The sequence below is a fragment of the Thunnus maccoyii genome, chromosome 16 (assembly GCF_910596095.1).
Source record: "Thunnus maccoyii chromosome 16, fThuMac1.1, whole genome shotgun sequence".
NCBI classification, from domain to species: domain Eukaryota; kingdom Metazoa; phylum Chordata; class Actinopteri; order Scombriformes; family Scombridae; genus Thunnus; species Thunnus maccoyii.
Window position 1 is genome coordinate 25,140,845 of NC_056548.1, and position 10,680 is coordinate 25,151,524.

General features: G+C 40.1%; 1 protein-coding gene across 1 annotated transcript; it reads right to left on the reverse strand.

The window, feature by feature from the left end:
• Positions 1-598: 598 nt before the first annotated feature.
• Positions 599-6,257, reverse strand: odc1 (ornithine decarboxylase 1). The gene is made up of 11 exons (XM_042387767.1): positions 6,140-6,257; positions 5,012-5,160; positions 4,641-4,772; positions 3,899-4,072; positions 3,590-3,762; positions 3,247-3,463; positions 3,068-3,151; positions 2,738-2,900; positions 2,507-2,622; positions 2,173-2,387; positions 599-2,082 (listed from the first exon to the last, which is right to left on the reverse strand). The coding sequence occupies exons 3-11, from the start codon at positions 4,734-4,736 to the stop codon at positions 1,944-1,946; spliced, it is 1,377 nt and encodes a 458-aa protein (XP_042243701.1). The 5' UTR covers positions 4,737-4,772; positions 5,012-5,160; positions 6,140-6,257; the 3' UTR covers positions 599-1,943.
• Between the last annotated feature and the right edge of the window lie 4,423 nt (positions 6,258-10,680).

Sequence of the window (10,680 nt, forward strand, 5' to 3'; positions counted from 1 at the left end):
TGAAACATCCTGTAAATAGATTCCATAAAGATCCCCTCCAGACATGTATAAATACACATCATTGTTCCAAGCAGAGCAATAATGTGTCTGATATGGTTTTCTGCAAAAAAATAAATAAAATTACTTTGTTAAAATGCTTAAAATTACATCTCCTCCTTCTCCTCTATGAATATATAAATATTATTTCAGAAACTGCTGGACACAAGATGCCTCCTACTTCACGGTGAAGTCCATTCTCTGTGTCTGTACACTGGAGGCTTCAAGTTTCCACATCACACTTGTGTAAATTGAATATGTCCCAAGGATTGGCTTCCAAATTATTTTTGATGTCACAGATCATGCTTGTAGACCCACCACATAAAATAGGATTTTCAAGGGCTCAGAGAAACTTTCTACTTTCAATAGATGAAAAACAGCCTTCTATCATCAAACTCTGCACATACATCATTCTGTACAGTGAAGCTCAATCGTCCAGCTGTAGAAATAAGAAGAAAAACATGTTTTTGAGTGGAGGGGGACTTTAAGTTCAAAGTGCCTGTTTAAGTATCTGAGTGGCTTTTATTTTGTCCCATATGTACAAAACACACAACATCCATAATTCGGCTCTGCACCTAATGTTTTATTTATTAAAAAAATACAAAACTTCAAAAAGTTTCCATAGGAAAGCATTATGAATTTGCAATCCCGTCTCTTTCGTATCCATTTCAAATGTATGATTAAACATGGTTTCTTATTAATATCATGAACAGATTTCTGGCTTTCTACAGGTTACAAAACATGAAAATAAAATAACATAAGGAGGAGAAGAGGAGAGGTGCAGTCTGCTTCTTGAGTCCCTGTGGATAAGTGTTAATCTTGAAGATTTGTTTGGGATGTGGCGGCACCTGTAGTGTCTAGTGACTGGGACAAATAGGAGGATCACATGCTTGACATAGGGAGCTAAAATGCCTAATGTTTGGATCCATGTTGCTGTCTGACAAGTTGTTTCACATGATAAAGCCATTTCAGTACAGGGTAATACTTCATGTGATGTTTTTACATGCAGTGTGATGCATGCATATTATTTAATGCAAGTTTCTGTGTATGGAACTATACATATTCAACTTCTGCATGGGAATGACAACTTCAGCCATTAACAGAACAGAAACACATTGATGTCCTATTGCTTCAAGAACAACAGTCGGGAAATATTGAATATGGTGCTTATTGATATGTTAAAATCTAGATGATTAACACTTGAGGGGTTCTGTACAGAAGTGGAGATCATGGAAAAAGATAAATATAAAAATAGCAGCCATTGTTGAGGAATTAAATCACTCCTCCAACCACATCTTTGCGAGTTACTAGCTGAGGCTGTAAATTCAGCTGTTAACAAGGCTTTGAGGGGGCAACAGTTCAATAAACTTACACTACGAAGGTTAGAATTATTTTGTTATTTTATTAAATGAATAGCGTATGAGTTACTCGTCACCTCTTGGACTATTGCTACAGTTTCAAGTGTTGTGAGTCCTATGGCGATGGGAAACCTTCAGTGAAGTAGTTTATGGTTTATTTTGCAAAGCAACTGTTTCTCTCCCCACTTTATTCTAGTTCCGCAAATAGGTTCTTCATGAATACAGTTCTTATATTCATTCCCTGTAATTAGGGCAGAACGACTTCAGCAACAATTTCATGTACAGAGCTGCCCTGTAACAGTGTGCCTGGAACCCACAGAGACACTCAGAGTGTGATTCAGCCTCATGTCATTAAGGGTTGATCCCCAGCTTCCATACAGAACACTGAAATGTGTGCAACAACATGCTCCTCTCATTCTCCTGTCAAGTAACTGGCCTTGAAATTTCACGTACATTTGAGGAGAAGAGAAAAAAGAAAGAACCTTCTCCAATAATTAATGGCAAGAGATGCTAGATCTGGGAAACACTGCTGTGATGTACAGAATGTGTTTAAACCACATGGGCCTGGCAGGGCTTAGTGGGCATCTCCAAGCTGCTCTCTCGGCCACAGCAGGCTGGCACTTCAAACAGGCAGGACTCCTCCGCAGGAGCTGGCAGGCCCTTGGAACAGATCTGCTGCACATGTTGCCTGCAGAGGAAAATACAGGTAGATTTAGATTCTGTGGCAACACAACACACATTTAAACTGCCCAACAATGTTTCTGTGACATGTACTCACCAGGCAGGGCGGGACATGACGTAGTGAATGTCAGGTCTCTGGAAGCCGTTGAAGGTGGAGGCGGCAGCCACAGTGTAGGCACCCATGTTCTCGAAAACCAGCCAGTCACCCACCTGCATGTCTGGCAGGTTACACTGCTCCACAATACGATCAAGGCCATCACATGTTGGGCCCCAAATACTGCAGGGGTACATGACCTCATCTGACTTTGGCTTCTTTTGGTAGGAAAAGGAGGGGATGGACACAAGAGGTTAAACATTATCTTTGCTACAACTTTTCTTAACCCATGAGATGAGAAACATAGTTGCCATTTCAGTCCTTGAATTTAGCATACCTTATGCAATGTTGGCAGACAGTGAGCATGGTCATAAAGTATACAGTTGAAGGATCCGTACACTCCATCGTTGACATAGTACATCAGGGTCCTGTCATTGGTCCCTTCGTCTTCCTCTGTGACAAAAGCATAAATCATCCATTTTACTACTGAGAATTACCAATGACAAACCTGTGTTTAGAATAAATATCTTCAAAATAATGCCAAGTTTTTCTAAATCAAGGATTTTACCATCAGAGGCTGATTCCTCGTCCATGATGACCTTCTTGGCAATGATGTTGACCACCAGTGTGTAAGCAGAGGCCACATAAAAGCGCCCTGGCTCAGCAATGATCTTCACACCACAGTCAGCAGGGAAATACTTGTCCAGGGCTGGGTTAATCACGGCTGTGATCTAACATGAAAAAAAAACAAGTGTTCACATGACATGAATATAAAAAACACAAAGTTGTTGGCTGTACTGCCTTGTTATATTTAGTTTTAGTTTAGTTGACAAAGCATTCATGGGAATGACATGTTTAGCCTAAGAAATAATACTTGACTAAGGAAAATTAAAAGTACCTCTTCAAATTTGAGTTCAGCATCATCTGAACCAGGGAAACCACCTCCGATGTCCAACAGGTTCATGTTGAAGCCCAGCTCATCCTAAGGGATGGGGGGGGGGAAGTCATAAAAGTTTACTTTTCTGGTTGAAAACCCACACAAATCGCAGTTGCATGTGTATTTAAGTCAAGACTCACCCCCATATCGAAGACGCAGCGGGCATCAGTGATGGCCTGTGTGTAGGTCTCTGGGTCAGTGCAGCCGCTGCCAACATGGAAGCTAACACCAATCACATCCAGTCCCAGTTCCTTGGCCCGCTCAAGGAGGCCCCGACAAGCTTTGAGTGGGGCCCCAAACTTCACACTCAGGCGACACACTGCCTTTGAGTCATCCGTGGCAATACGCAACACCAACCTGGGAACAAAGAAACAACTGTGTAAGTGGAAAGGACAAAAGTGGAGATATGGCAGATGGGTAAAAACACTGCTAACACCCTCATATTATGGATGGTAATGACTAGCTTGATGTAAAGAGCCTTACTTGGCATTGTCATGACAACGGGCCACTTTCATCAGTTCCACCTCACTATCAAAGGTCATCATCTGGACCCCATGAGCAGACGCATACTTGATCTGAGAAACCTGCTTGCAGGGGTTGGCATAGATGATTCTGCTTGGATCCACTCCCAGAGACTGAACCAGCTGAATCTCCGTCTAGAGGGGGGACAATGACAACAGTCAGCCAAAAAAAAGTGCTAATTTAAAATGCCATTTCAGCACTTGACCAACAGAGCTTTGTTTGTTTTATTCAGAGAACCTGTAGCGCTCTGGGAATGTCCCCAACACGCACCTTGCTTGCACAGTCAAAGCCAGTTCCCAGGGATGCCAGAGTCATAACTACAGCCCGGCTGTCGTTGCATTTGACAGCGTAGAAAGGAGCGACGCGGGGCAGGGCCCTCACCCAGCGCAGGTGTTTCTTTAACACATCGCCCAAGTCACAGACATAGAAGGCATCTCTGTCATCCTGTAATGGAGTGGATGAAAAGAGGGACACATTTTTAAAAAGGCTGTCCTGCAATAAAAACATAATCCTTCAAAATAGAATACTACAGGATATGCTTCAAACAACTATACTACGCATGCAATATCAGGAAAGTGACAATAATTTGCACCAACAAGAACTTCAAGAGTTACTACAGAGTGTAGGATTTCAGTTTAACAGTTTGCTTTTGGTTTTAACATTAACATTGTTCTTAAATCATCATTTTCAGTCACTGGTCTTAGTTGTGGCTTGTAGTCTTTGTTGTCTCAATTACTGTTTGTAGTGATTGTTTGTCTATGTCTGTTTTATTGTTTTCTCTCTACCTGTATTAGTGTTGTATTGTGTGTTTTATCCCTTAAAAGCCTAACCAGGCACAAGGACTGCAAATTAGCTATGGCTAGAAGTCATATATACATTGCATTGGTTGCATTTTATTTAAATGTAACAATGCCTACATGTATCGTCCCTGTCAAATAAATAAATAAATTCATCATCTAACAAATAAAGCCAGCTGTGTCTCCCCCAAGCAATGTCAACACAGGACACTTACCGTCATGGATGACTCATTGATGGTCTGTTCAACAATATCCCGGGCAGAGAAACCCTCCTCCAGGAAAGAGAAATCAAACTCGGTGGGAGTGTTCATGGTCACAAGAGGTCCTTTTGATTGGTCACTAGGAAACTGGAAGAGGGAGTGGGGGTAACTTGAGATTACATTCAGCTTTTAGAACAATGTGTCTCATGTGTTCTTGATTACTAAAGTTCATTTTATTCCCTACTCATGGGAAAGTCTCAAACAGTGTGAGTAATTCTCAAGGCATGGCACATTACTGAATGACATTTTGTTACAGTATTATCTGTATAAGATGACAGTACAGTACTGAATCAAGAAGTAAAAAAAAAACAGAGTCAAACACTTACTTGGATACGAAAGAGATGGAATTTGGTGTTGCTGTTTCTCAGGTGCAGAGAAGCCAAGGTGGCTCACCAGTGAAGTTAAACCCCTTCAGATAAGACTCAAGGCCAGGGCCTGCTGAGTAGCCAGAGTGCGTTCTCCTAGAGTGGTGATTCTGTAAACAAGAGTGGTTAACAGTGATCAAATAAAGCAGCATTTCGTGAAGGGGAACAAAACAAATTTCAGAAAAGAAAAATTTTTAATTAAAAACTCAGTATCAAAACGCTCAGTACTAGTTATGGGCTCAACTTTAGTGAGTTTAAAGTATACATTCTGAATAAAAATTGTAATATAAAATTTATTCAATTTCTGAACTATTATGAATTCTGGAATATTTTACATTTAAACAAAGTTACAGATGTTTCTACTAAATCTGTAATAAGTAACTTATGGCAGGTCAATAAAGCTGTAGTTCTCCAGGCTTTCATAGCGCTCCATTTTATAACTGTGTCATGACAACCTGACACCATCTGCACACTAAAAAAAATCCATTCAAAGACTCAATTCTTTAAGCCCCGCCCATGTAAGCTTTAATCCAATTACAAAGAAGATCCGCCTTTAACTTTAAAGAATGGCGTGAAGACGAACCAATCAGGGGCTAACAACTGACGCCAACGTCGGTGTGCCGGTTCCGCGTAGAGCTCTTCATGCCATGAGGCGATTTAGCATTTGAAGTTACTACTAACGTGGTTTAACTAAGTTACCCAAGTCACCATAGCCAATTTAAAAACTTGATAAGTATCACGTCAACAAACTGAAGTCTATAGCCCCGAAAAGTTACAATCACAGGCTAACGTTATGCGGTCAGTTTGCTAGGTTCGTCTAAGATAATAGGTAACGTTAACTTGGCTAACTTCGCCACACCGGCCACGTCGTAATGTTAGGCAACACTGAAGAGCGTTTCAATTCTGAAATAAAATTACGTTTCGGTGAAATAGCAAGATTACCTTACTCAAGTCTATTTTCCATTGTTCTTTTCAAGCCGCCATAACCAAACCAAACCAAACCAATCCAAACCAGCCCGCTAGCTAACGTTGGTTGACACGCATTTAAAATGCGTGGTTCTTAGTAACAAGACATCGAAAAGTTCTTACCTTAAAAAGCATTTACAAAGAGTTTGTCCATTAGACCCGAGTGCTGGGATAAAAAAAAGCAGTTCCCTTTCAAAATGAAGTCCACTGCTGAAGGCACCGCCTCACTACAAGGACTGCAATTGAGTGGAGGCAGATAACGGAGCCCCAGAGTATTTATAGACGGCTCGTTACTACGGCAACGCAGCCAGCTGAAACCGGCCTCCCATCCACGTATGAACCGGTTTGGGCTTGTCACTTCATCCACATGGTGGTAAAGACAGACAGGGACAACTAGCATTACCACAGAGCATTATCAAAGGTAACAGTAAACAGCCAGTTTAAACCGGTTTCTCATCTAAATGTTAAATAACTTTATGCCTGTCACTGCATTGTGGTAAAGACAAGACAGACAGAGCCCACAATGAACCACAAGCTCACACAGAACTACTCTAGTCATAGTTTGTGCCTTTTCATGTAAAAACGTGACTTGTATTGTCTCTTTTGTCAGTTTTTCTGACCTTACTGAAAAAGTTAATACAGATTTGAATCTTTGAAATGTCTCTTTTATGTAAATTTGAAAATTTTCTCCAGTTGAAGTGTTGAAAAAGCCTGCATCTTTGACTGTATATGTTATCCACGTTAATTTGTTAGCAAGGCCAGGCAGTGCTTGCTGTGTAGAAATTTAAATTTAGAGAAGCATTTTATAATAAACATTAGAGCTAAAATGATTAGTCAATTCAATTGACAGGAAATATTTTGATAATTGATAATAGTTTCAATCATTTTCCAGGCAAAAAACATTTTCTTGGTTGAAGGTTCTTTTCTTGAAGGTTTTTTTTATTTTTGGTGATGAATGATCGTGAATTGAATGTCTGGGTTTTGGACTGGTGGTCAGATAAAATATTATGAATAAGTCACGTTAATATTTGCAAATTTTTTTGTTTTTCAGTATTTTCTGACAATTTATAGACAAAACATTAGGACTATGGTGCATTAATCTGCTAAATGAAAATGTAAATTGAAAATTAATCAACTATGAAAAGAAGTGATAGTAGTTGTAGCCCTAATAAACAATGATCACCAGTGCAGGCCAGCTGCAATGGAAGAAACTTGCACTGTATTTATTTGTGTTAATCCCTGAGGTGCTCAGTTATGCTGGCAGACTACAACTGTCTTCTGGCTCTGACTGACAGCAGTCTGCTCAGTCTCACTCAAAAGTTCCTCCCTGCCTGATGAGATTAAAGGAGATCACAAGATGACTCAGAGATAGCAAGATGTCAACACAGGTGTATGTACCAAAACAGCTATCTACTACATGAAGTTTAATTCAAATGAATACAGTTTTATCTATATCCTTGTCCACGTTTGTAAAACATGTTTGCCATGAATGAAAAATATATATGCTGCTGACCACTGAAAATGCTGCGCAGGATTATATCTCTATGTCTCTTATGGTGCTATTACTTCTACCTGGTAAAATGCTTTTTCACAAAGACCCCTCAATTTCCTGACCTCCAAACATTCCCCCTCACTGCACTTTTTAATCAGTCCAAAGGTTGCTTTCATAGACATTCGGTTTCTGAGCAGACATTACTAAATGGAGGAAAATGAAGAATTTGGTTAGTGTGGCTCAACAGTACATGTGGAAATGTTGCACAGGCCACTAACAGGAAACTTTAGGGCTTCATGAGGACCACATATCTGTGGGCTTAGCTTAATATCTTTTCCAGGTCTGGAGGCCACAATCAAGATGGCATTCTACTCCTCGCACAACAGGGTTTCTATTCAAAAATGTCTGCAGAGTTGCTGAATGAAGTCATTTTTTTCCAAGTAGTTTAATTATCAAAAAGTAAAAAGCGCAGCCCTTTCTGAACTGGTCAAAAAGTTAAAATGAGGGTAAACACCACACTGACATGATGACATAATTTGCAATCATTTTCATGCATTGCAGTTTTCCTTATAGTCTTGCCCTGAATCTGAACTTGCTCTAGCAGGCCTCACCTCCTATGCAGACCCATGCCTGTCAGGCAGGAAGTGGGCCCACACTTGGGGGCTAATTCATTTTCAACAGATGCTTATCGGCTTGTCCAAAATCACAAGATCACAGAACATTTAAAACATATTACATAGCAAACCCGAGATAGATTGTTTCTATTTTCTCCTTCTCAGCCATTTCTTTTTGTTTCTGTTTTTGTCTCTTCACCCTTCTCTTTCTCCTCTTCTTGTAATGTCTAACTCTCACTCTGTGTGGACTTTCTGTTATCATTACTGTGGACCATTGTGGCCTAACCCCCACATTTGCAAGGCCACACAAAAGACAAGGATGATGATTGTTATTGGCCACCCACAAGATACAGTGCAGTGTACGATCCTTGGTGACTGTGTGTCATGTGTAGTATCTGGCTTTGTATTTCTCTTCACTTATTTGTTAGTTCCTAGCTCATAGTTGCACAATGAAATGCCACAGTCAGCTTTACTGTTTCATCAACTTATGTTCCTGTACTGTACTATCCAGCTCAGTGTGCATAACATGTCTTGTGACAATAAGCAGACCACAACTTTCCCTGACATTTCTCAAGAGAATGAACTGTACTCTACCTCATTTGTACCAAGATGAAGAAATCTGATAGTGTGTAGCCCAGTCTAAAAATATTACATTTTAGACAAATAAATATGTAAACAAATAGAGATGAACTACTACATTAAAACCAGTTCATTGGAGTGTTTAATGCAGTTCATAGTGAATTAAAAATGCTATAGGCAAATCCTTGTCATTGTGTTAATAAAGTTTCTCCTGTGACTGATCAATGAAAACTTGGTCGACTAAGACTCTTCTCATCAACTAATGGTTTGGTCAACTATTAAGGGGCAACCCCAGTAGTTATATTTGTTACTTTGGTGGATGCAGACTTTTACCAATGGGCAATGGATACATTATTATGGATCCCACTGCTTTTCTTGGCAAGACATGCCCAGCGAAGTATTCAAGCACTAGGATTGGCTAGGTGTCCATGCTTGCACTACTAGCGTGTTATTTCCTAAGAGGCTGTATTATGTGTAGCTTGGAAAATAAAGATAAAGGGCACTGAATTTAATGAATTTAATGTTTATGAGACCGCAAACGACACAAGAATCAGCACAACACACTGACTCTCTCTCTCATTCGATTTCTTCTTATATTTATCTCCTGCTGGAGATAAATTAACGGAAAGCAGCTGTCGGTTGTTTTAGATGCGAGGCGGCCGTCTAGCAGCTCAAGGATACAGTTTTGCTCTTTTCTTCCTTCCTTGTCAGATCTCTTTTCATGGGACTGCTGCTGCACAAAGGACCCACACCGCTGTATGCCTGCCACAGCAGGCCGCAGGATGGATTGACATGTTTCTTAGGCCCGCCATTTGAAATGCTTGTTTTGGGATGTTTTGCAGGTTTGCACTGTCCACAAGCACCGGAAGCTCTACCTCAGCTCCCAGCACTGACATTGCACCAGTTTGCCCTGTGATTGTTTTTATTTTTGGATGATGCAAACCTCCAAAACGTCTTGAAACTGCATTTCAAACGGCGGACATCGGCAACATGTCAACATGTACGCTGCCATGTGGTGGTGCGGCTCCTCGGTGCGGCAGCAGGAGTCCCGGGAAAGTTCTGAAAGAAGAAAGAAAAAATTCAGTTCCCCATATTGCTATTTTCCAAACTACACATAATAGTGATCTGCAGTAATAACTAACCAATGCAAGTGCTATTTATTTGGTAGCTTGCACTAGCAAGTGAAGCAACCATTTGTTTTAGGTCACTACTCTCCCAAGCAACAACTCAGGCCTGCATTGTTTTGTTTTCAGTTTAAAGGACACTACTTTATTTTGGTTGCAGAGGAAGTGTGTGCATCTGTGTGTGTGTGTCTGTGTCAAAAAGTCCAGGGCCACTTTTTTGTCCCAGTCTGACCTTGCCAGGGAGAACGTCTCTGTTTTAAAAAACTACTGTAGATAGTTTGCTTTTTACGAAGTGTTGATCATGTACTGTCTGTATGTATAATGTTTAGTTTGCATGCTATTTAAACTGTTGTTTGTTGTACCTGCATTATAACTGTAGTGGTAAATAATCAATTCTGTTCCACAGAGACAGAATTGGAAGAGATGATAAGGAGTATTCTCAGGGCATGCCTCTTTTCTCTCTTAGAAGATTCAATACAGAGTACAGCAATAGAGCATTCCTATGGAGAAACAAAATAGTTTATGTGTGAAAACCACAAATGACTAAAAGTATATGGAACACTCCCAAACTACCTGATATTACCTAGTTATGTTAGGGGCTGTATTCTCATAAGCTTACAAGACGATGTCAGATAACTGGATTCTAGCAGAGGTTTGAAAAGCAAGTATAAAAACTTCTTATTAAAAAAATATAGAGATAACTAAATGTAGTTCATTTAGTTTGCACTATTGTGATAGCCATCAGCCAGCTTATGATAAGTAAGCATGTCACAACTACTTGATATGGTATATTCCCAGTAGCACTTAGGGTTTAGCATGTTTTTAGCATTTAGATCATTATTGTGGAAGTCACAC

What these genes read in the sequence shown, in the direction of transcription:
- odc1 (XM_042387767.1), bottom strand. Translation starts at nt 4,736, where the DNA reads ATGAACACTCCCACCGAGTTTGATTTCTCTTTCCTGGAGGAGGGTTTC. An exon ending in GCTTTGACTGTGCAAGCAAG is followed by an intron (nt 3,763 to 3,898) that starts GTGCGTGTTGGG and finishes TCCCCCCTCTAG; the next exon opens with ACGGAGATTCAGCTGGTTCA. An exon ending in CGAGGAATCAGCCTCTGATG is followed by an intron (nt 2,623 to 2,737) that starts GTAAAATCCTTG and finishes CTTTTGTCACAG; the next exon opens with AGGAAGACGAAGGGACCAAT.